The 26,700-nt window shown below is 46.5% G+C and overlaps 1 protein-coding gene across 1 annotated transcript in view; it reads right to left on the bottom strand.

Annotated features, from left to right (window-relative positions):
- The window catches only part of efna3a (ephrin-A3a), an 83,251-nt gene that overhangs the window by 30,987 nt on the left and 25,564 nt on the right, over positions 1-26,700 (bottom strand). Inside the window, exon 2 of the mRNA XM_061818020.1 lies at positions 16,757-16,941. Coding sequence (XP_061674004.1) covers positions 16,757-16,875 — 119 coding nt within the window. The 5' untranslated portion in view covers positions 16,876-16,941. The remainder of the gene's footprint in view (positions 1-16,756; positions 16,942-26,700) is intronic.

The following is a 26,700-nucleotide window of genomic DNA, read 5'->3' as shown; positions in this document are numbered from 1 at the left end:
TATATCAAAAAGTAAAACCTGTCTATTAGCATAATTGTTTAAAATTTGATAAAAGTGGCAGGAACACAAAAGAATAAACAAGTATTTCACAAAATCCTCGAATATTTCAAGTAACGGACAAAAAAAGGATCTTAACTATAACGTTGGCCTTCTGAAAAGAGGATCGATTAAGCTCGTTAGCTTAGCTCGGCGACTCGACGATTGAGGATGAAGCCCGGGCAGAGTGATAGCAGCGTCGGGAACTCGTCCACAAAGCCAAGTCTCCGTTAGAACGTTAACGTTAGACGACGTCGGACTTGTATCCCGGATCGCCAGCCTCTTTCGCGGGGCTTTGAAGAGCGCGCCGACTAGCTACTCCGAAAAAAGCTTCAGCGAATTGGCTCTCTGGTGGTTAGCAAGTCCTCTCTTGTGTACTCGAGTCCCGAGACGCCCACAAACACAAACTGTAACCGAGAGTATTCCGTAGACTTCCGCACTGGTGAGCGTTCGGTAGAGAGGTTAAAATGGCGGCGCGCAGTGGCGTAATTCAGCAAAAAATGTGACGTCAGTGAAAACAACCCAGGAGGCGGTAAAGAAGCCCAACTCTACCGTGTGGTCTACTCGGGTGGTCCGACCTGACTTCAAACTATGGCAGACATCAGAATACGCTACAAAGGGTTAGCATCTCCTCATTAGTAGGCTGCGCGGTAGCGCACGGTGAAGGTGACACGGCATACGGACCGCCTTTGACGGGGCATCGGGGAACCGTAGCTCATATCACAGCGGAGGAAAAGGTTGCAGACATTTGGGAGGAAGCAGGGGGCCTTGGCAGGGCTCTGCGGGGGCGAGGGCAAAGGGGGGATTGGGGGGGTGGGGGGCTTTGGGGGTTTTGCCAGGGAGCGGGGCGGAAGATTTCTCCACACGGCCCAAAGTGGCTACCGTACGTCTCTGTCAGTACGCTAAAGGAGATTAACGGCGAGTGGAATCGGACGTGCTTACACTGGTGACGAGCGGCGCGTCGAACGCAAATCGTTAGCGTGCACGCTGAGGAAAAATGCGACAGGAGAGGAAGCGACGCGCTTTGGTATCGAGCTGGCCGGTTTCTTAACGACTTCGACGTCCAGCCAGGAACACAATAAATTCTGCATCCCCTCAGACTTGCTACTTACAGTACTTAGTCAGCCAGTTAGCGAGCCGGTTAGCCAGTTACTTGTCGTACCAGTTTGCTAATTCATTTCATAATGAGCTGTTAGTTACTTAGTTTGTTCGGTTTTCAATAGAGATACAGTACTTCGATATCCAGGTTAGCATTAAGCGATTTAGCTAGGCAGTCTGTTAGCTATTTTGGTGGCCAGTTATAGTTTCTTAGTTAGTCAGTTAGATGTTCAGTTACTTAGATCTTTGGTTACCCAATCAGTTAGTGCGTTAGCTAGCCAGTTAGTTAGCTTTTAAAATAAACAGTCAGTTAATTCTTTAGCTAGTTATTTAGAGATCCTCTAGACGGTTGTGCGGTTAGCCAGTTGGCAGTTTCTCGCACCAGTCGGTCAGTTATTAAGTTGAGCGATTCAGACATCCACTTGATTATACAATATTGAGCAAGGGGCATTTTTGTGTGTGAAAAATTAATCTCGAGCAGGGATGGACGGTTTCGCTCTACCGCCGTTTTCCACTGGATCGAGTCATCTCCGTCGCCCAGAGATGGAAATCGGCGAACCGTCGGTTTGCCGTCACCACGGGGGGCCTCCGCCGGCCGCCACCCTCATCAGATTGCATATTCAGCGCTCTGATTAAATCTGTATTTAATTGGACTGGATCTGGTCGTGATTGAGCGCTCCCCCCGCCGTTTAACCCGCGGTCCGCTCTGTCGAGTCAGTACGGGCGGGGAGGGGAGTCCGGCGGGGGGAATTGAGGGATGGGGAAATGAATGCCAATGAAGCGGGCAGCCACGCCCGCGGGGGCCTCACCGCCGAGACGGAGCTGGACCGGCTAGGACGGTACGGACGTAGCCCTCCTCAATTAGCGCTCGTAAAAGGCACTAATTAGGTTGATTAGTTTTCTTTTAGAGTGCACGGTAGCGGACTAGCTAATCAAAACTTTAATCAATTTGCCTTCTGGGCAAGGGTGGAACAATCAAGGAAGAGTAGAGTTATGTTTATGACAGCGTATATAAAGTTTCCCCTGGCGAGATCGCTTCGTCACATGGGTGTGGACCTGAGTCACGGGACTCGGACTCGAGGCAGACTTGAGTCACGCATTTGATGACTTTAGACCCGATTTAACGAAATGTCGCAAACGAGGCTAGCAACTGGACTTGAAAAGCAACGACTTGGGACTTCACTTGGACTTGAAAAGACGCCGTACTTTGTTAGCGACTGAGTTCGACCGATCATTTACCCCGTCGGTCAGTACGCTAGTTAGCTAACTTGAATAGAACAAAGTCCAGGAAGGTGGCGAGAATCGCAAACCGAACCTTTCGTTTTGAGGAAAAACTGGAATTGATGGATTGTCGGTAAAACGTGCGCTCGGCGCGCACTGGAAACAGCTTGACGCTTATTTTCACAAGCTCAGATCGAATGATTTAAAAAAAATAATAATAATAATAATTCACCGGCCGGAGATTTAAATCATCATCGGCAGTCTATCATCCCTCTACGTTAAAACGACGCGCTAGAATATGTGCTTGAAATGGCACCGGCGGCTCCGTGTGTGGAAACAATTTTCACACCGGGGATCCATCTTGTGTGTCACACTTGCTTTTACCGCCATAAACAACAACCTCGGGCTGTACGGAATATCGTCCTCGCCACGCTGCTGGACTCCTAACAGTCCGGGCCTCCCTGCCTACCCCACTGTTAAAAAAAAAATAAAATAAAATAAAGAAAGAAAACAATAAAAAAAAAAAAAAAAAAAAAAACAAGCTTATATTTCCTCCGTCTGTCACCTGTGGCTCACGCTTGCCGTGAAGGATGAGCTCTTCCCGGGAAAATGGGAAGCTTTAGCCTCTCTCCCTGCCGTCTATTTCCTTCTACGTTTACACCGGGTTGCGGAAACTGGGAGAAAAATAGAAAATTAAATGATTCATACATCGTGGATGAATCTTAGCGAATTCGAGAGTTAGCTAGTCACCTACCTATAGCGATAGCTGCACATTTAATTAGTTGTAAGTCAGATATTTTGTGAGCCAGTTTGTTAGCCAGCTAGCTATTTACCCGGCCAATGAGTTATCATGTTAGCATCCATTAGCTAACGCTTTTCAGGGTCAGCTCGCGGGGGAGGGAGCTTCATAGGGATACGCAGACTTCCCGTTCCCCAGCCAGTTCTTCCAGCTCTTCCGGAGGGATCCCGAGGCGTTCCCAAGCTAGCCGAGAGACGTAGTCTCTCCAGCGTGTCCTGGGTTGTCCTCGGGGTCTCTCCGGTGGGACGTGCTCGGAACACCGCACCCGGGAGGGATCCGAATCAGATGCCCCAGCCACCTCATCTGGCTCCTTTCCTCTCAAACATGCTAGCAATGTGTTAAATATTATTGAATCACTTCGTCTCTCAGAAATTATCTTGCTAGTGAGAGCGTGAGTTAGCATTTTAGCTAGACAATCTCTTTGTTTAGCAGTAGTTCGAAAGCTATCTAGCTAGCTAATGAGTTGGGAGCTAGTAGTTTAGTTAGCTAAGTTGGTCAGTTGCTACTTAAGATAATTTGTGGGTGGACCAGTTAGCTATTTTTTTTATTGAGTGAGTCAATAAGTGACAGTTAGTCAGTGAGTTCATTATTTAGCTACACTTTGTAAGCGGTTACATAGCTATTTAGCTAGTTATTTCATTCCTTTGCGCGCGCACTCATTCGTTCATCAACCATTTCGCTTTCAACTTAGATATCAACATATTAGATAAACAAATATATACATAGCATTTGGCTACAGGCATGAAAACAAAATGATTAAAAAAAAAAAACAAACCACTTTTTTATTCCAAGGCCAAACAAATGATACGCGCACGTCGCCTTTCGTTTCACTACCGTCCTCTTTCTAATGCTTATTCCGATTATTATACAGACTGTTTTATTCATCTTTGCGTGGCAATTCGCCAGGGAAGCGTCGCAGAATCCCTTTTAAAGTTGCACAAAGCTTCTATTCATCTCCGCCGCGTACACGGAAGCGGCAAATCTGTTAACCCCCCCGCGCAAAGATCCACGACGAGCCGGCGGATCCGCGCTGAATGGAGATGGAGGGCGAGCGTCTGGGACCCCGCCCACGTGCGGCCTTCATCTCGCCGTCGGAACGCGGCGCGGACGCCCGCGGGGACGCCCCCGCCGACGCGAGGTGAGGAGACGGCGGAGGAATGCGGAAGGGACGCCACGCTCGCTCGACGAGTGAATGGGGGGGGGATGGGGGGGGGGGAATGGACGTCGCATGGCGCCGTTTCCATCTATAAATCACACCAGAGAAACAAAACACTTGCTTGATTTTTATTTATTTTTTTTTTTTTTTGCTTTGTGTCGGGAGCTCCAGATACGCTGCACTTGAGTAATATTGAAAAATACTGATACTTCTTTGAGCAAATTAGTTCTAAAAACATATTTTAAAATTGTATTATTATTTGTATTAAGATTGCATCTTGTGTCAGTTATTTTGTACCCTATTTTAGAAATATTTCTGTCATAATATTTTTCTAGTTTTCTAGTTTTTTTTTTTACATAACATTAGCACCTGAATTGTGGGTGTTATAACCATTTAATTAACAGATATGTGAACACAAACGGTGGAGCAACACGTGGCGACAGATAATATAACATTATTCACATTATTCATATATTCTTGGTCCTGGGCGGCACGGTGGGATCAGCTGGTAAAGCGTTGGCCTCACAGTTCTGAGGACCCGGGTTCGAGCCCGGCCCCGCCTGTGTGGTGTTCTCTCAACTCTAAATTGCCCGAAGGTGTGATTGGGAGCGCGATTGTTTGTCTCCATGAGCTCAGGGTGTACCACGCCGCCTCTTTACCCGTTGACAGCTGGGATAGGCTCCGGCACTCCCCGCGACCCTCGTGAGGATAAGCGGCAGAAAAAATGGATGGATGGATTTTTCAAAAGTAGCTAAAAGTGGATGGTGTAATTCATATATATATATATATATATATATATATATCTCAATCCATTCATCCATCCATTTTCTGTCCTCAGAAGTGTGAGGCCGACGCTCCACAGCTGCGCCACCGTGCCGTGTAGTGAGGATAAGCCGCACCCTGGCGCGATGTTTGTCTTGGAACATTTTGACAATACGAACGAGAGTTTCATTCTCTCACAAAAGGGGAGCCTCGGAGTGTATCGGAGGAGGATTTCACTTTCCTTAAAATGGTCTCATTGCAGCTGCCAAAAGAGAACGCGAGCCGACGTATAACTACATCTTCAAATTGGGGTTTTGGGAGGGGGGGGGCAATCTCAATTATAGCAAAATAGCTAATTATGGCGCAATTCGTACTCTGAAATCGCCCTTGTGGTTATGAATGAATGACTTCCTGGCTGTGCGCCCGTTCGGCCATTTGGTCATGACTCATGCATTATTCACTGAGAAATTAAGGAATTTCTTTTTTATTTTTTTAAGAAATAATGAACAAAAGGCAAAAAAAAAAAAAAAAAAAACATCTGGTAAAACTTACACTTTCATCCAAAAAATATGGGATTCAAACTACTATGCCCAAGTGGTTGGGTTATCTTTAAAAGAATTACATTTATGTCACAAATCTAATCAAATTAAATGAACTAGCAACTAATAAGCAAACTACTTTACTCGCTAACCAAATAGCTAACTGACTAGCTAACTACTTAGCAAATTGCTGGCAAAAACTCACACGCGAAATTGTTGTGGTAACTAATAGGTTAGCTGAATGTCAAAGCAACTAACTAATTGGTTAATGAAATAGCTAACAAAGTAATTAGCTCCCTGACTAAACTGTTAGCAAACAAATTACTGAGTGACTGGCTAGCTAAATAGCTACTACTATTTAGTGCATTAGCCAGGCTTGCTAAATAATTACAGTAACTATCAGGTTAGCTGAATGTCAAAGCAACTAACTAATTGGTTGACGAAATAGCTAACAAACTAATTAGCTATCTCACTAAACTGTTGGCAAACAAACTACCGAGTAACCGGCTAGCTAAATAGCTACTACTACTACTACTTGGTACATTAGCAAGGCTTGGTAAATATCTACAGTGACTATCACGTTAGCTGAATGTCAAAGCAACTAACTAATTTGTTAACGAAATAGCTAACAAACTAATTAGCTCCCTGACTAAACAGCTAGCAAACTACTGAGTAACTGGCTAGCTAAACAGCTACTACTATTTAGTGCATTAGCAAAGCTCGCTAAATAACTACAGTAACTATCAGGTTAGCTAGCCAATTCGAAGCTGTTCATGGATTTTGCCGGTACAATATATGAAAGACCCCACTAATCCGTTAATGTTAATCGCTAAGGTGAACCTCCGTAATGTGAAAAAAATTATAAATTCCACATCTGCTTCCAATAAATTCTTCCGCCAGCAGCACATGAACAAGTTTTTACTTTTAATTAAAGGCTAAATAAGCAAGATCAACAAGTTTATGCGGCGATTTGATGAAGTGGAGGAACACGACTTTCCCAAAGGTGCAGAAGAGCAACAAAAAATAAACCCGATCATTTCATATTTTTTTTAGGAAATAGCCAGCGACAGCAAGCTAGCAGTGAGATTTACATTTTTCCACAAAGCTAACGTGCATTTAAAAATGATTCCAAAAATGAAAACAAACCCAGAAGAACATTTTTGGGCTCCTTTATGGACTCGGAATGTTAACGCTGAAAACGACGCTAACAGAAAGCGAGTCGTCCAAGTCCAATTAATGAAATTAACGTATGTCCAGTTTTTCCAAAAATCACGTTCAGCATAACATTATTAAACAACAAACTCCTGATCTTTGGAGATACATGCATTTCATTGGAGATATGTTTTTTTTTTTAATAGACTTATAGAAGAGACTACAACATATTCGCGTAAACATCTGTCAAACATATTTTCACGACGATATCCTTGTCGGGCCGTCACTTCGGTGTCAGTGCAGGTGTGTTATTTTGAACGCTCGGGGGGGGGGTCAGCGACTGGCAAGCTTCATGTATTAAATCAATCCAAGCGTGCTGTACCCAAGGCGATAATTGCACGGGCGAACCCGACGGAGCCGCCAATACTTTTGACGGAATCAAATTAAAAATACATTTGGACGCCGTGCGCCGCCATCGATCTCTCCCTCGCGCGGCAACCTTGTCGTGTATTTTTTTTTTTGTGTGTGTGTGTGTTCGGCCGTGCACTTACGCTTTCTCGCTTAGCCCTTTTTACCACGCTCGGATCCACAGAAAGCATTAGCAACGTTTTTCTTTTTGCCAGGAGTTGCCACGCGACCCCCCCCCCAGATGAGAATCACGCTAAATTTCCATCAATTGATTCATTTAGGAAGCTCCCGGCTGCTCGGGCAAAAATTTGATAATTTGGTTGGAAAGTAAATTCCGCAAAGTCACATCATCTTACCGCATTAAAATGAATGGAGATAACGTTAATTAGTTCCAGAATCACACCCCCAGCAAAAAAAAAAAAAAAAAAAAATTAATTTGGGGGAGTTATTTTATGATAACACAAATCGCACTATAAAAACATACAGAAATGGGATGATTAATCGAGCTTTCAAAAAATTAAAATGTTTTGGACATTGCGGGGCCGCTCCTTGGCCTCCATTTTGTTGGAGAGGTCAAACCGATTCGCATCTTGCACATTTTTGCTTGCAAAACAGAGCAAAAAATAAAAATAAAAATAAATACATTTAAAATAAAAGCAGCTGAACCATGGCCTGTATCTCAAGTATTTTTTAGCTTTTTTGCTCTTTCAGAATATTTAATTAATTGAATAATTTAATACTAGAATAGAATAAACATGAGACAGAAAGACTTTGCTTTTTTAAATATTATATAAAATAATAGTCAAAGATCAACACTTTCATGTTTAACATTTCCACACCTCAGCAGGTTTTTATAATTTGGAGGCGTACAATGTTATAGGTACAGAGGAATTCTGTATTTTTTATTTTTTCCATTTTTTTTTTTTTTTTCATGCGGAGCCACGACCATTGTGTACGGTTTAATCTCCGCGGCTTGTAATTGGAAAAGAAATTCTTGCGGAGCCACGCGCGCTCTTTGCAGAAAAGTTCTTTTATATAAAATAGAGAGAATGAAATTTTGATAAGCGCTTGTCCGTACGTGTGTACCGTAATTCCCGGCCGACCTGGTAAAAAAAAGCCTCACCCGGTACGATTGTAAAGGAAATACCATTTGGTACGTACATAACGCCGCAGTGTAAAAGCCCGCACGAGATATTTACAAAGAAAGGCGGTACACGCAGAGTTTAACGCTAGCGCCTTTGCGCTAACGCTAATGCTAACACTAACGTGCTAGTGCAGGACTAACAGGGCCGAACCAGTAAAAGTCACTTCCTCGGCACATATATTCCACCGGTCTCACGTTTACCTTTTCCGCTTGAGTGCCCCCTTGCGGTCGTTAGAAAACAAAATGCACAAATTAGCCGCAGAGGTGAAAGCGTATGGAAAAAAAGTCGCGGATTATCGGCCGGAAACTACGGTATATGGAGTCCCAATATGAACATTATGTCAGCGTTTTTTTTTGCCAAATTTGGTAGACGCGTGGAAAAATTCCCACAAACTACGATACCAAAATATTTTAATATCATTTCAAACGCATCTTTCAACAATACCTCAACAAATAAATGGCTTGCAGGTGATTTGCAGACGCTCCGTAACTTCCACTCACAACCCAGGCTAAACTCAGCTCCTCCCCGACACACAAAGCTTCACATCATATTTCCTTGACGCCGATTCTCACTCAGACCGGGCTCAAAAATGACAAAGCTGAAGGGCTCGGGATAAGTTCAACCAAAAACAACACAAATGTTTGAATTTGTCAAGAGGAGGATTAGTGATCACTCCGTACGAGAAACTTTTCTCCTCTCGTTCAAAACTCTGTGACCCCCCCCCCAAAAAAAAAAAATGAAAATCAAAAAGGCACACAAACAAGGCAGATTAAACCCCGGAGAAGAAGAAGAAGAAGAAGAAGAAGAAGAAGAACACCCTGACATTAATCAGGTTACACTGCAGAATATAATACAGATGAGAGAGAATTCAATTTAAAAAGGGGGTGGGAAAAAAAAAAAGGGGGGGGGGTCGCTTTACAATATTCAATCAGTGCAATTCCGCTCGGTCTTGAACATGTCACCGAGTGAGGCGGTGCGCTACAGTGAGCACGGGTTGGGGGGGTTTGATACAAAAGAGGCCGAGCTGCAGGTGGACTCGTGTAATCAGGTAGCAAAGCGCGTGCCGGGCTTTTGTCTCGGAGCGCCGGTGCACACGAATGAGCCGGCCCGCGTGTCCGCATTAGCGCGGGTCGACTCCCGCGGGGCATCATCTCGGCGCTCGGAAACAAAAAAAGCCGCCCGCCGAGAGTCCCGCTTCTTCACTTGTGACATTTAATGCTTTCCATGAGCGCTTGTATCCCAAATCAAGGTTTCCGCAATGAAATGAAGGGAAATGCCGTTAATCTATTCCCACACCCCGCCCAAAAACAACGGAAATTGCCGCAGAGGATAAAGAATACACGCCTGTATTATTATATTTTATGTGGACACGTGTTGGAGTACTGTTGAGTGCAAGTGTCCGTTGCTTGATAATAACGCAGCTCCATCGGTGCTTGTTTTGTTAGCCTGTCTATGGCATTTTGCGTTCAGTGAGCAGACCTTTGTAAAACAAAGTTATGTGTAGCTTGGGAATAAGTGCTTTTCATTTTTTGATACATGAATAATACTTTTTAAATACTTTTTCCCCAAATGAAATGTTTGCTTTTAAAAAAAGCAACACAAAGGTAACAAAATTAATTATTATTATGATTTTGTATTATATTATTTATTATTAAAATAATAATAATTAGGAGTAGTAGTATTACTAAAATAAAATGTAAAATTATTTAGGAACTACTTTTTTTAAATAACTAAAAATTGCCTTTTTTTAAAAAAAATAAATGAGAACTAAAAATTAACAGTGGATTGCATGGTGGGGAAAAAAAAAAGTGTAAAAAAATTACCAAATGAAATTTTTGTCTTTTTTTTCTTATTGTTGTTGTTCTTATCACGGAGAATTCGCTGGAGATTTTGACATTTTATACCGGTTTACAACTCACGTACAGTAACCGCGAAACCATGACAAAAGTAAAGGTTGGATTTCCAAGTGTTCATATCAATTCTCACGTGTTTCCATTCATCCGGGCTCCGGTCTTTCATCTCAGCCGAGCGGCGAACGGGGGAGAAAAAAAAAAAAAAAAAGTGATTTAGCCCAGAAATGTTTGGCACCTTTTCAATCTCGCTTCCCGGGCTCCTCCGTCCCGGTGGGAGCAAAATGACTTTTTTTTTTTCCAAAAGTTAAATCCATTAGAAAAGATGGCATTTGGTTTGAAGGAGTGATTAATTTTTTTTATGTATTTATGGAGACTTCTGACTCGCCCGGAACCGGCGCTGGACTCAAAGAAAAACAGAGAATACGGGCGAGAGCTCTCTTACTGTGCAATCTCTTTTCAAGCTTTTTCCTCTTTTGACAACAATAAATGTAATTATGTTCAATCAAGCCATCATTTTCCATCCATCCTTCCATTATCTTTGCCGCTTATCCTCACGAGGGTCGCTGGGGAGTACCGGAGCCTATCCCAGCTCTCAACGGGCAGGAGATGGTGTACACCCTGAACTGGTCGCCAGCCAATTGGAGGGGCACAATGAGACAAACGACCAATCACACCTAGGGGCAATTTAGAGTGTCCAATGAATGTTGCATGTTTTTGGGATGTGGGGGGAAACCGGAGAAAACCCACGCAGGCACGGCGGAGAACACGCAAACTCCACACAAGCGAGGCCGGGATCGAACCCGGGTCCTCAGAACTGTGAGGGCCGACGCTTCTACCAGCTGATCCACCGTGCCGCCCAAACCATCATTTCAAATATCAAAAAAAAACATGGCTTTTATTATTGAAGTAAATACCCACGGCTTTTTGAGATACGAGTCGTGCAGACTTGAGACAAGAGTGGTCTATGGCAGTAGTGGATGGACTAACTAGCTAGCTAACTAGTTATTAACTAACTAACTCACGTATTCAAGTTTGGCAGCTCAAGAACAATGAAGAAGCCGTTTCGCCGCACACCCAGTTGAAGTTTACTGTCAAACTAAACATCCAACTAAGAGAGGTACACGTTGTGAAATTAAAACAGTTCATAACTTTGCTTTTTAATGCGCTAGCTTAGCTCAAACAGAGTGGGAACCGCCGGAAATGCCACATTGGGGGGGCTGAGGCCCCCACCCAAAACACCCGCCCACCCAGGGCTAGCATGCGCCCAAGATGTTCCACATCTCCCCCTCTAATTGGCACTTGGACTCCGACGCGAGATGATTTATGCGTATGTATGTGTGTGTTTTCCCGCCTCCGTCAGCCATTAGAGGGGACATCTGTAACAAGTTGGCCAGCGACGGACCTTGGCGATAATCAAAGCACCCCCGGCTGCAGTACGTCTTTGACTCATGCAGGCCTCGCTTTTTCAGCAACAACAAAAAAAAAAAAAAAATTACACTAAACCCCCATTTATCGCATGTTCGGTGTAAATGAAAACTATTCTAAAAATCATTCACAGTATTCCTTAGAGAATATCATATCACATATGAAGGCACATTCCCGACGCGGTTACTTCAGGCTGCTCATCGCTCCCAGGTGAAGTTTGTAATAAAACTGACATAAAGCGTTGAGCACCAGGGGGCGGTATAACGCATAAAGGGCACTTGAAACATAGAAGATTGTCACAGCTGAGCTGCAAAACTGACACAACGAAAATGAAGTAATTTAGTTAATTTTCGTACAGAATAAAGTACACGGTTTTTGAGTAGCGTTATGTTTTGTTTGCGTGTGTTGCTACTTCAAATAACCGTCACTTAAAGGTTTGCTACTCCCGCATTATTCCAGTTTTGCTAGCCAATCTATGGTGTTTCCAGACTACTTCTTTTCCTTTCGGCTTGTCCCGATTAGGGGTCGCCACCGCGTGTCATCTTTTTCCATCTAATCTTCCTCATGTCCTCCCTCACAAGATCCATCAACCTTTACTTTGGTCTTCCTCTCCCTCTCTCTCTCTCTCTCTTCCTTGACAGCTCCATCCTCAGCACCCTTCGACCAATATGAGTATACTCTCTCGCCTCCGGACATGTCCAAACGATCCAAGTCTGAACTCTCAAAACTCGTCTCCAAAAGATCCGACTTCTGATGTCCCCCCAATGAGCTCATTTCTAATCCTATCCGACCTGCTCACTCCGAGCGAGAACCTCAACATCTTCATTTCTGCTCCCTCCAGTTCCGCTTCCTGTTGTCTCTTCCGGGCCACCGTCTCGAGTCCGTACATCACGGCCGACCTGGCCACTGTTTTACAGACTTTTCCCTTCGTCCTCGCGGAGATTCTTCTGTCACATAGAACACCGGACACCTTCCGCCAAGTGTTGCAACCCCGCTCGGACCCGTTTCTTCACTTCCTTACCCCGCTCACCGTTGCTCTGGATTGTCGACCCCCCCCCCCCCCAAGTATTTGAAGTCATCCACCCTCGCTATCTCTTCTCCCCGGAGCCACCGCTCGTCCCCCTCTCATTCCGTTTGACTTGGGCTAATCTTCATTCCTCTCCTTTCCGGTGGTGCGTGCCTCCATCTTTCTAATCGGTCCTCCACCTGCACCCTGCTTCCCAGACTGTCAGGCAAAAAAAAAAAAAAACGCTTCAGTTACATAACGTGAAATTCTCTTTGTAGTAACTTTTGACTGCAAACTTCTACCGGGCATCGCTACTTCTTCCGAGACTTGTTCACGATTACGACGTTCGCTGTTCCTCACCGAGTGCTTGTCGGTCAAATTTTTAAGATCGTACGTTGAGGTACCCGACCGTACTTGCCGAGAGAAGTACCACCTTCTCCTCAATACCCAAAAAAGTCACCTTTTCTGGAACTCAAGGTAGAAAATGCAGCAATTGAAAGCTACAAAAGCCCCCCCCCAAAAAAAAAAATGACATCAAAAGAGCACACAGCGTGTCAATGCGGCTTTTTTTGCGGTTGCCGGCTGCTCGTTATCATAAAAAGCCATTTTCGCCACGTTGGCACGCGCAGCTTGGCATCGCGGCGATCTCATTTCTTGCAGCTGCGCCGGAGCCGTCCGCGCTCGGCCGGCGCGCCGCCGGGCCGCTGCGCCGCGGGCTCAAACGCGAAGTCCCCGACTGGTGTTTGGCCCTCGAGGCCTCTCTCGCTTTCCCTTTTTTTTTTTTTTTGTTTTTTTTTTGGCCTTCCATGGCCTCGATTCCGGCGCCCTGGAGTTTGTATCTCTGAACAGAACCGAGGTGACGGGGTGGGGGTGGGGGGGGGTGTAAGGAGCTGCATCGTTAAACATAGGAGGACTTCAGGGGGGGGGGCCCCTCACCAAAGAACTTTTTTTTTTTTTTTTTTGAAATCTTGAAGGCCATTTTTATTTCCCCACATAACCTCCCAGGATTTGTCTACTTTTGGTGCAAAGTGGGTCACTTTTTTTTTTTTTTTTTTGCATTATTTTAGTGCCCCTTCTCGCCGGTTTCATTAACGCGAGCGCTTCCTTTATCGCCTCGCCGTATAAATGTCGAACCGGCGCCACAAAAACGGCGTGATGAACGGCGGCGCGAGGCGACAATACCCCGCTTTCGACGCCGCGGAACGACTAATTAAAATCGACAGATCGGGTGGACGCGCTGGATATTTAATGCCACCTTGTACGGGAACAAAAAGACGCTAATTTGGCCGAGGACAAGCGGAAAACCATCCTCCTCTTCAAAGACGGCGGAACTTCCAATCGGAACGCCGCACGTTCTCCAATTTGTTTCCATTTCCAAACGATGAGAAGTTGAAGTACAGTGAAGAAAATAAGTATTCGAACACCCTGCTATATTGCAAGTTGGCTGAAATTTTCATCCTAGGTGCATGTCCACCGTGAGAGAGATCATCTCAAAAGAAAAATCCAGAAATCACAATGTGTGATTTTTTTTTAACGGTTTATTTGTGTGATACAGCAGCAAATAAGTATTTGAACACCTGTCTATCATCTGGAATTCCGATCTTCAAAGACCTGTTAGTCCGCCTTTAAAAGTCCACCTGGACTCCATGTGCTGCATAAAGACACCCGTCCACCCCATACAATCAGTAAGACTCAAACTCGTGACATGGCCGAGACCAAAGAGCTGTCCAGACCAGAGACAAAATTGGACAACTCCGGACGGAGAAATTGCCAAGCAGCTTGGTGAAAAAAGGTCCAATCATTAGAAAATGGAAGAAGCTAAACGTGACGGTCAAACTCAATCCGAGCGGAGCCCCGTGCAAGATATCACCTCGTGGGGTCTCAATGATCCTTAGAAAAGTGAGGAATCAGGCCAGGACTACACGACTGGACTTGGTCAATGACCTGAAAAGAGCTGGGACCACGTCGTGGTTTGAAATCATGCACGGCAGGGAAGGTTCCCCTGCTTAAACCAGCACAAGTCAAGGCCCGTCTTGAATTGCCCAAGGACCCTTTGGATGATACAGAGGAGTCACGGGAGAAGGTTTTGTGGTCACATGAGACCAAAATGGAACTATTTGGTCATAATTCCACCAACCGTGTTCGGAGGAAGACGAATGATGAGTTCCCTCCCAAGAACACCGTCCCTACTGTGAAGCACGGGAGTGGTAGCATCATGCTTTGGGTTTTTTTTTTTCCTGCACATGGGACAGGACGACTGCGCTGTATAAAGGAGAGGATGACCGCGGCCATGTTTTGTGAGATTTTGGGGAACAACCTCTTTCCTCTTTTATGACCCGAAGCACACAGCCAGGAAAACCAAGGACTGGCTCCGTAAGAAGCATATCAAGGTTCTGGCGTGGCCTCGCCAGTCTCCAGACCTAAACCCAACAGAGAATCTTTGGAGTGAGCTGAAACTCTATGTTTCTCAGCGACAGCCCAGAAACCTGTCTGATCTAGAGAAGATCTGTGTGGAGGACTGGGCCGAAATCCCTCAAACCTGGTGAACAACTACAGGAAACATTTGACTTCTGTAATTGCAAACAAAGGCAACTATACCAAATAACATTGGTTTTCTCAGGTGTTCAAATATTTATTTGCAGCTGTATCACACAAATAAATCGTTAAAAAAAAATCAATCATAGATTGTGATTTCTGGATTTTTCTTTTTAGTTGATCTCTCTCACGGTGGACATGCACCTACGATGAAAATTTCAGACCCCTTCATGATTTCTAAGTGCGAGAACTTGTAAAGATGGATTGTACCTTTCCCAAACATGTATTATTTTAAATTGTATCGCACACCGTGGTTACCGGTTAGCAGATCGGCGTCGCAGTTTAGAAGTCGAGGGTTCAAATGCGTGCTCCAGCCTTAGGCGGGGTCTACTCAGTACTTTCATGCTGTACTGTAAACGCGCAAAAAACCCAGAGAGGAACTTGTAGTTGCAGGATCTACAAGTGCTAAAATGTTACTAGAACTTCAAACGAAAGGGTGTCTTTTGGAGAGACAGTTTCCCTTCAAAATCCCTAATTGGGAGGTTCCGTCGATCCATAACGGAGCGCCGGCAGCTTTCAGACGATCCCTAATATGAATCATCTGCTGTATTTGTACTCCCGGCTGAGTAGTTGAGGAGGTTTGCAGGGAGCAGATGGAGCTTTTGGTAATGAGAAGCAGGAAATTAAAAGAAAAGGGAATTGAGAGGGACGGCCCGTCTGGCTTGAGACGAGGAGGACTGGGGGGGCGTCCAAGAAAATAAGCAAGTATGAGATGGAAGCAGAAGATAGGAGGCGAATACAAATGGACGCAAGATGGGGCGGGGGGGGGGGGGGTGCGCGAAGGGGGTTCCATTGAGGTTGTCTGAGGAGAGCGGATAAAAGAACGCGAGAACCGGCGACGGGATAATGAGGAGACAAAGGCGGCAAAGTCCGCATCGATCTCGCCGCGGTGCGCTCGATCGGACTTCCGGAGACACGCCTCGCGCGTACGGAGCGCGCCGGGCCCGAGCCCGGGCCTAAATCCGAGCAGGGACGCCGCCGAGCGGGGCCGACGCCGCGACGACAGTTTCAAAGTTGAAATAGTCACTCACAAAAAATGCTGACAAGAAAATAAACGAATGTATTCGACTTCGAAGTTCAAAACAAGTGAACTGCAATTTATGGACTGCGCGTACCAATTTGTATATGCGGATTGTAACGTGAAATAATTTTCTCCTTTCTCAGTTCAAATGGTTTTCAGAAGCGGTTTTGAAACAGAATTTGAACCCTGAACGCATCCTCCAGCCTCAACTTTTGGCTTCAACCGATCAAACCGAACCAAGCTTCTGACTGATCCAACCTGATTTCGAGGACGGTCTCGACTCGGGTTTTTTTTTTTTTTTTTTTGATGAACGTCGCGCCCCGTCGTCGCAAACGCTGCGGACGGGGGGGCGCGCCCGTTTGCCCGAGCCCCTGAGGTTCGCCCACCGCCGTGCATAAAAATCGGCGCGCCTCTTATTTCTCGAGGCAGACGTGAATGGTGGACCGCCGCTGTGACAAACAAAGAGCACCACCCACCCACGCGATGAGTGAAGTGAAAAGGGGGGGGGGGGGAGGGGGGGGGCGCGCGCGCCGCACTTACAGCAGGTTGGAGCTGTTCCAGTACACCGCATGGCGGTTGCTGCCCGTGGACGGCTCCAAGTTGGACAGCACCAGCGTGATGATGCTGAGGGAGAACGTCGCCACGGCCGCCGTCATCATCGTCGTCGTCGGAGGAGGAGGAGGACCGGGAAACGCCGACGCCAAGAATAATCCTCCGGCCGGACACTTTGCACAACAGTTCACCGCATCCGAGTTACGTGTTGTTCAAGTCCAACGCCATGCCGACGACGGGTCTCTCCACTTTGGCGCCACGTGGGGGATTTTATCCCGCCCCCGCCCCCCACGACGGGTCCACGAATCGACCGGGTGGACGTCTGCTGCGGCGGCTTTGCGGAGGAGCTCAGCCGCTACCTGCCTGGCCGACTGCCTCCGTTCCGTTCAGCGGCGCCGCCGACACTGGGCTGGGTGCGCGCGCGCCGCCGACACGCCCTCTCGGTGCACCCACGTGTCCGTTGCCTTCGCATACGCGCGCGGACGCGCACAAAGGCGCATTCATACGCGTCGCACGCGCGCCTCACGCACTATTTTTTTTTTTTTTTTTTTAATCATCACATAAACACACACACACGCCCATGCATGTTACACAAATTTCACACACCACTTCTTATAACTGGGATGCGACGTTTTGGAATGAACCAGTCACATTACAACTCATGTTACTGCACCTGTTTTTGCCCAAACTGTTTTTTTTTTTTCACCCCGTTTGAACAGTAGAACCGTGATTTTTTTTAAATATATATATATATTTTTTTAATATATAATACCCAGGCCTCTTTTCGTACTATAGAGCTCGAGCACCTACATCACCAAAGTCACGTGACCGGCCAAGTAAAGCATTGCTCAATGCTAAGTCGGTTGGAGACGACGCGAAAATACGTGTCATAACACGACGCCCAGAGTTTTGTCCGATGCCGTTAAACATTTAGAAGGTGATAATAAACGAAGGTACGCGGAAAAATTAGATAAACTCGCCATATAGGACCCGTATTTAATGCAGAAGTTGACGTTTTCGCCGATAAAAAAATTGGACGGTTAGCCCGCTTCCGCTTGTCTTGGACGACTGGTTCTAGTGAGTAAGTCGTCGAGATTTACACAAAAGAGTTTGAAAGGGTAGAAAAGTCTGGACACATGCAAATACTGGGTCTGTTCTCAAAGGGGGACACGCCTCGTGAACTTAGAAGTACTTATAATGCCAAGTTGGCTCATTTGAGAACAACGCGTGAAGAAAAATAAGACGACTCCTCCGTACACGGAAGCGTGTTGCGGCCGCACGTTAACCTACATAAACCTTTGTGTGACCAACGGTTTATTTCCTTTTTTTTTTTTTAAATACGCATTGGACTCATTTGAGAAAAATGCATATTAGAAAACAAACCAAAAAAAAAAAGTCTGTCGGGGAGAGGTCTACCGAAGATTCACGTGTGGCCACAACACGCTTCCGTGTATGTTGGAGACAACTGCCTGTGTTTTTTTTTTTTTTTTCTTAATACAAATTTTCCACCTTGGCATTATAAATACTTCTTGGGAATTTGAGATTGAGAAGAATAATTCCTACCTGAAGTGAAGTGATCGCTACGCGGTCATGTGTATCTGGTTGGGCACCATCCATCACGTTCAATTGCCGAAATCCATCGGTATTTTCCCGTCTTTTCATCTGGTATTCCATAGAATGATCTCTTTGAATATCTGTCTCACCTGTTGTAACAACCAACAGCACAACGAGTCTCGGGTATTGTGAATATTCTGCTCCGGTTCAAATGCCCCCAACACTGTCGAGCAGCCCTTTTTTGACCTGCAATATGGCGCCGTGAAAACGGTGACGTCACGTGCACCAGCTCTATAATAAGTCAGATATGTATCCCATGCGAGTGCACTGTGGGCGCATTCGATCCAATTTATACGTCGCATTCCATTTACATGAGAAAGTTGCATTTTTTTTTTTCTGCACAAAACGATCGGATTGAACCAAAGAAGATCACAACAACCAACGTTTCCTTCGTTTTTCTCTGCACGCGACACGACCGGAAACTGCTGAACCTGCCGCTGCAACAAACACTTACGACTGCTCTCGGAAAGCAATAATTTGACCGTTCCTTTTCCTGCGAATGAAGGTGTGTCGTGCCCCTTTGACCCCTTTTCGCTCATGGATCCCAGCTCGCTACTACGGGCCGCCACCTGTCAGCCCGGCTGTGAAGCAGCAGACCGGGCCCGGGCTCAATCTGGAGGCGCATTAATGATTCAACAGGAGCCGGATCGCCGACGCGTGTTCCATTGTCTGCTTGCTCCGTTTTATTACTCGCGGCTCGCATCGACGCCGGGTCGGGCGTTCCGCCGCCTTGTTTGTTGAGGCCTCCGGTCGCCGTGGTAACGTCACACTCACCAACGTCGCGCGGCGCGGCTCTCGGTTCGCGTCAAAACTTTACGGGCGTGGGGCCGAGATGACGGCAACCAAACGGGGTGAACAAAAAGTTACTCTGGAATTTCCATTTTCGGGACATTTGAGAAAATGGGAAATTCCAGCGCCGATCCGCCACACTAATACTGTTCTTGGCTGAAGGTTAGCTAAGGTTTGGATTGCTATAATTATCGGCTAATGGGATAAACTGCACAGCCACATGCTCAGTAGCGGAATAGAAACGGCGGTTGGGCGTATTTGGAGACTTTAATTAACCTGTTTAATTCCGCCTCCAGTGCTTCAAACCACCCTATCAGCCCTGCCATATTAATATCCCGCTTAATTCCAAATATTAAGAACCTGCCTGGGTTTCATTAAGTCGGCCAATTTCCTATCTGGCAAAAGTCTTTTTTTTTTTTTTTTCTGGAATAATGTCAGCGGGGGACGATCGTCACTGTCATTTCGGGGTAAAGCGGACTCCGCGAGAGCGGCGCGGCGCAGAGCGGGTGGAAAAAAAAAAAATAATAATAATAATAACTGTGGGCACAAAACGGGAACGGAACATTCTCACCTGGGTCTCTCCCACCCGAAGGAAACGTGAGAACTGACGCTCTTCCGTGCATTTGGACATGAAAACTAAGGCAATCTACATTTCTGGAGAGGGCAGATGTGAAACTATTTCTATCCATCCATTATCCAAGCCACTTATCCTCACAAGGGTCACGAGAGAGCGCTACAGCACGCTGCCTATCCCAGCTAGCTTCAGACGAAAGGCGGACTACACCGTGAACTGGTCGCCAGTCAGTCGCAGGGCAGATCGAGACAGACGCACTCACAATCGCACCCAGGGGCAATTTAGAGTGTCCAATGAATGTTGGAGGAAAACCGGAGTGCCCACCCGGAGAAAACCCACACAGGGACGGGGGGAGAACATGCAAACTCCACACAAGCGAGGGCGGGATCAAACCCGGGTCCTCAGAACCGTGAGGGCCGACGCTTTTACCAGCTGAGCCACCGTGCCGCCCAAACCATCATTTCATATATTTAAAAAAAAAAAAAAAAAACATAGCTTTTATTATTCAAGTAAATACGCACGGCTTTTTGAGATACGAGTCGTGGTTCGGGCCACTTTTTGCTTTGACTTGTGAGTGCAGAATTGAGGCAAGAGTAACCCTAACCCCGTTTTTGACGCACTTTCTACCCCGACGACCACCGTCTCGTCCTCATCTCCCGTTTTGCCACATTCACGGGTTGTTTTCGTCAGCACTCTTCCGGGACCCCTCCGGGCCAGTTGCCGTGGCGACGGACCACAGTATCATCCCTCCCCGCTTCGTCCCGCCGCGTACGGCTGACTCCCCTCCGTTCCGCCGCGGTGACATTTGTCACTCTCTTCATCGACCTCCCCCCGCAGAAGGCTAGTGACAGATATATATATATATAAATAATACGATATATATATATATTATATATATATATACGGCGCGTATTGCGCCATTTGCCTGCAAACTGATGATGTCTTCCTTTCGCCAGATGAAATTATGGAGAGTGACATTTAATATGTTTTCCGGGACCCGGCGAAAAAGCGGCGGAGGCCGGCGGATGCATATTTATGACGTGCGCTTTTGTGCACGGCGGTGAAGCGATGCCAGTGTCATAAGTTATTGAAGACATTTGTTCTTCGCATATGCGAGGCGGCTGGTGGACGCCGGGTACTCGGTCACCCCCCCCCCCCCCCAAAACGCTTTCACCTTTCACCGCGGGACGGATTCATAGACACCGGGCAGCAGGCCGGCGTGTTTATTATGCAGATAATTGGCCATCATCAATCAGCCTCGGCTCTTCCTATCCTTGACTGGCTATTGATTACTTGACGGACTTCATTCTGCGTAAGCAATATTGACAAAGGGGACGGGGGGAGGAAGGGGGGGGGGGGAATCCTCGCAGCTCGGCGGGCTTCCTCAATTCCCCCTCGTTGTTATCGCTCATTTCCGGCGCTAATCTCTTCCTGTTTTTTTTTTTTTAATGTTCATTAACGCTCTGTTGATTGAGCTCGACGTCTGGCGGTGCCGCCGCAAAACAATGATTTATTTTACTCGCCCCGCAATTCTCGCTAAATGTCAAACTTTGAATATTAAGCAAAAGCGAAAGTGGCAAAAAATAACAACGGCGGCGGCAGACGCGACGACTGCGGCCTTTTGAAGTCACGACAGATGGAGACAAATGAGCGTGTTTTCAAATAACGACCCCAAAAAAAAATGTATTTCTGTCCCGTGCCGCACCTCCCTTCATCTTCTACATTTTTTTTTTTGCACTCCCTGCGATGGAATTAGTCGCCAACGGTGCAGTGGTTCACTCGTTTTACTTGGGTTCAGCCCAGGATGAGTGCTGGTCAAAAAAACTAAAGATTGGTTGAGTTTCTCTAGAAATTACTTTACAGCAACAGTTCATAAATGACGTTACAACAATTGCAGCACAATAAGTAACTAACGCTGTATTGCCCGGCAATCATACAGTTGTTTCGTCAACAGTCACTTTCAAAGCTATGCGTGGCATGACGGTCGCACGCAAGTTGTCGAAACAATCCCTCTCCGAGCCATCTTTGGCATAACAAGCGGGGTCGGGAGCTACGCGTGGCATAACAATCACATAATCCTGCAGTCAAAACAATCACTCTCTGAGCTACAGTACGTGTGACCTGTAGTCATAATCACTCTGAAAGCTGTACGTGGACTAACAATCACGCGATTACGTCGTGAAACTCCCTGTCAGAGCAACGCATGGCATGACAAAAGTCACTCGGCACTATGGGTGACCCAACAAACGTGCTTGTGAGGTCAAAATCTCTCTCAAAACTAACTCCGACATGACAATCGGGCGCTGGTGTAGGCAAAATTACTCTTAAAGCTGTGTGGAACAGTCACATGTTTCTGGGGTCAAAACTGTGTGCAACATAACAATCACGCACTGTGGCAGTCAAAATTACTCAAAGCTATGTGCGGCATAACAATCTCATAATGCTGGTGTCAAAACAATCACCCTCAGAGCTACAGTACGTGAGACCTGTAGTCATAATCACTCTGAAAGTTGTACGCGGACTAACAATCAGACGTTTACGTCCTGAAACTCACTTTCAGAGCAACGCGTGGCATGACAAACTCGTAAATGTGTTGTCAAAAGTCACTCGGCGCTACGGGTGACCTAACAAAATCTCTCTCAAAGCTCAGTCCGACACGACAATCGGACGCTGGTGTAGGCAAAATTACTCTTAAAGCCGTGCGTGGTGGAACAGTCGCATACTTGTGGGGTCAAAACTGTGTGCAACATAACAATCACGCACTTTGGCAGTCAAAATTACTCCAAGCTATGTGCGGCATAACAATCACATTTATATGCAGTCAAAATCACTTTCAGAGCACTGCTGAGCATAACAAGACGTGGCCTTGCGAGTTTCGAGGTCACAATGCCACTAATCGATTCGAAACCGTTTTGTCAATTCCAGAACCTCTGTTACGATCCCTTAATGGCACCCTTTCCGCGGAGGTGAGTAAGGAATAAGGCCAACCCCGGAGGGGGCCATGCCATCGGTTTGCTGGCACGGCAGAAAAACGAAAAGTTCATGAATCAAGAGGGGGAAGGTTCAAGAAGCGGCCAAAAGGAGGCACAAGGACGCCGACGCATTAGGGGGGAAATGGAGGCGTATTAGGGACCTGAAAGAGTCCTGCCCCGAATTGAGGGCGCGGGGCGTCCATCATTTTGTCCCCTCGAGTGCCGCCCGCACTTAACCGCAGTTGCAAATGGCTAATCTAATTGTGATGACGCGGGCGGAGGAGGATAATGTCATCTGCCCGGCAATCAAGAACGGGGCTCTTAAGAGATGAAATGCACCGGAGAAAGCGCCTTGGGGGGGCGGGGAGGACCGAACCGGATGGCGCGTACTGTCCACTTTGGGCCTGAAGAGCTGTGACGTGAGATTTAAAAACAAAAACAAACAAACAAAAAAAAAATCACTTGGTGTTAGGATGCAAATGCAGAATCCTGAAGGCTTGCGGCTCAACTCTGCTGTGACCGCCGGGAGGAGAAACGCCGAAATATACCGAGAATAGATGCACTTGGGACGGCATGAAATATTGAGGAGAAAATAAGGAGCGGGGGTGGGGGGGGGGGCCCAAGAGGAGAGCGGTCGGGTTCTTGTCTGGTAATAAAAAAACAAAAACCAAAAAAAAAAAACCAAAGAAAACCTTGCCTATTGTTTGTAGTCGGAGTCTCGGGAAGAGTAGGTGGGAGAGACGTATTAATAGGAGTACGTCGCAGGAAACGGAGTGGGTGAAGTACTGTGAATCTGAGCAGTAGGCGCGAGAGTACTCGTAATACCAGACGTGTGAGTACCATTATTATGAATGAAAATGGTTGACCAGAGTCCATTGGGACCTCCTTTAAAAGAAACAATGCCCACCACTGCTCTATGTTTTCTGTTGCTAGATAAAGATCGAGAGTTTCAAGGACGAGGCGCCGCAGTTCTAAAATGTCATCAAAATGTGATGAAATATTAGCACTCTTGCGAGGGGGAGGCCACGTATTTTCCGCCGTGCTTTTACGACCGATCCGCTTCGTAATCCCGCGCTGACGTATTTGCTATCGTGGAGCGTCGACGTGTACAAACGCGCTAGCAATTCCCTCCCCGTAATTTTTTATCTTATTTTTTTAGATCCACAGAAATGTATCGAGGTGACATTTCGGCAATCGTTTGTCTGGTGTAAACCTCTGCCGACAAACGTGGAGTCATGCTTGTGATGTGGTGTGCTGGGAGATTTGCAGCAGAAAGCAAAAACAACCGTTGAGTCAATCAGAGCGCCGCCCTCCGCCGGCCGCGGGATGAGCATCGATCGAGGAAGCAATTAGGTTACCATTTCGACGTTTTCACCCCAAAACCTCCTCTCCCGCCGCATCATCCTCACTCCAGCCGCTTCCTTCCCAAGTGAAGCTATCGTCTTTCAAATCTGCCTGACGCTCGGCCCGGAACGAGTTCGCTCAACGCAGCTCTGACCAGTCGCGTTGCGTTCAGGCTATTAATAGCAGGCCGTTAACTTAAGTGAGGCGTTTATGTGGAGGGTGGGGTCAGAATTTGTCATTTACTGATTGGTCGGTTTCTAACTGGTCAGTCGGTCAGTCAGGGTGGTCCTAAGGATGGAAGTCGGTCATGAGAAACGTTCAATTTATTTAGCTAGTTAGTAAGGCCAGTCAGTCCTAGGTAAGTGAGTTGATTAGCTTGGTTGTCGTGAGTTAGCCCGGACCATCATCCATCTGTGAGTTAACAGGATTAGTCTTACAACTATTCAGGTAGCTCCTTGGTTGGTTAGTCTGGAACTCTGTTAGTTCCAGCGAGATAGTGAAATCACTAGATGGGTTGGTCATTAGTTGGTCAGTCAGTCCCTCAGAGAAGTTGGTGAGTCATAAGTAAGCAAGAAAGTGAGACCAATTGTTCGGTAGGTTAGTCGGCCAGTTAGGTAGATCCTCAGGTGGTTAGTCTGGAACTCTGTCTGTCAGTTCAAGCAAGGTAGTGAAATCACTAGTTGGGTTGGTCATTAATTGGTTAGTCAGTCCCTAGGTTAGAGAGGTCGGTTAGTCATAAGTAAGCAAGCAAGATAGTGAGACCAATTGTTACGTAGGTTAGTCAGCTAGTTAGGTAGCTCTTCAGTTGGTTAGTCTGGAATTCTGTCAGTTCAAGCAAGATAGTGAAATCACTAGTTGGGTTGTTCATTAGTTGGTTAGTCAGTCCCTCGGTTAGAGACAACAACAACATAGTGAGACAAATTGTTAGGTAGGTTAGTCGGTCCATTATTTAGTTTGGTCAGTCGGTTAATCATACTTGAGCAATCAAGATGACGGGTCAATCAGTTAGTTAATTAGTTAGGTTGGTCTTTTGTTGGTTAGTTGGTCAGTCAGTTAGTTGTGAGTTCGGAAGCTAATGTGGTAGCTAGTAAGAGCCATCGTTCGTCAGCCAGTCAGTTACTTAGTTCCAAAAAAATAAAGAAAGTAGATATAAACGATCAGGTTTTCTGGATTCAAGAGGAAAACCCAAAGGTTGTCGAAAGAAGAAACGCTTCCAAACGCCACCAGTTATTTTCAAAGCATTTCATCGCAGCGAGGCTCGTGTCGGAGCGCCGTCGGTTATTTGAGGATACGAACTGCCGTCGTGCCTCAGCCCGCTCTAATGATGGCGGGAAAGCTGCTAAGTGGCCTGCTGAATCAAACCCAGAATTAGTCATCCCGGAGGCCTAACGTCATCCCGCACGCGGCGCGTCGGGAACCAGAATTCCGGAGCTCACAAGTTGACCCTCGTGGACTACACGCATCGGAACACGGAACATTAGGATTAAGCCGCCACCCACCTCGGGCGGCCTTTTGTCTTCATAAAGAGGTCGAGCTACGCTAATCCCTTACTCCCAGCCATCCGTCTTTTAATACACTACGAAGTGTAAAGCCGCAGAGTCTTCCGGATAGACGTTCCCCTTCCTCGCCGCCGTGTAAATGTTAGGTCGAGAAGAGAGCCTGCTTGGTAATAATACGGCGCGTGACCTTTATCCTTTTTCGCTCGCCGTGAACAAGAGCATTTTTTTTTTTTTTTTTTTTTTGCGACGAAAGAATGTACGGCCGAGGTGGGTGACCGGGTCCCGAGGGACAAGGACAAAATGTCAATATCTAGATCGGCGGGAGAAACCATCTCGGTCGAACCTGGACGCTCGCTTTTCTTTTCTTGACGGACTTCACCGTAAAGCGAAAACAAAACAAAATGACGACAGTGAAGTCATAACGGGTTATGATTGATTGCCTTCCAGCCACGTTATTGTAGCCTCAGGCACTATTAACTTCCATTTTTATGATTTTCAATCAACTCGGGCTGCCAAAGACGGCCTTGGCTTAAATGAAGGAACGAAAAGGAAGACGGGATTTTCAATCGTTCTTGGGCTTTGGGCCATCTGAAAAATTTCGTCTAGCTAGCCTTGTGAACCGACTAACCAAACAAAAGGAGAATAACTGATCATTTATTTGATCTTACTAGAAGTTTTTTTTGTTTTTGTTTTATTTAGGCTGGCACAGGACAGGATCAGCCATGAATCACCGAAATCTTCCTTGATACCGAAAACGTCGAACGTCTCAAATACTTCAAGGCCATGAATGGGGAAGATCGTCTACGGAGACACAGTTCTTGATTAAAGTACAATTATGTAGTTGATTAAAATGAATAGGATCAGGACGCAGACGAAAAAGCGGACCCAGATGTTGGAGGGGCTTTAGTTTGTTTTGAGTTCAAGCATCAGAGTGACACGCGGCAGCAGGTCCAGATGGTCCGACCCGCCGGGTACTCGGGATTTGCGCCATCTCCGACCGAGGCCGGGGTCAACGGTTGTTTGGCGGCAGTCCAAATCCTCGTTGGGCGATTCCATCACGAGGTCACTGTGTCGCGCCCGAACACCTCGCCCCCCCCCCCCCCCCCCAAGCGTGAAGTACCACCGGAGCCGGCTGACCCA

The sequence above is a fragment of the Syngnathoides biaculeatus genome, chromosome 1 (genome assembly GCF_019802595.1).
Source record: "Syngnathoides biaculeatus isolate LvHL_M chromosome 1, ASM1980259v1, whole genome shotgun sequence".
Classification (NCBI taxonomy): Eukaryota; Metazoa; Chordata; class Actinopteri; order Syngnathiformes; family Syngnathidae; genus Syngnathoides; species Syngnathoides biaculeatus.
This window is presented reverse-complemented; position numbering and strand designations above follow the sequence as displayed.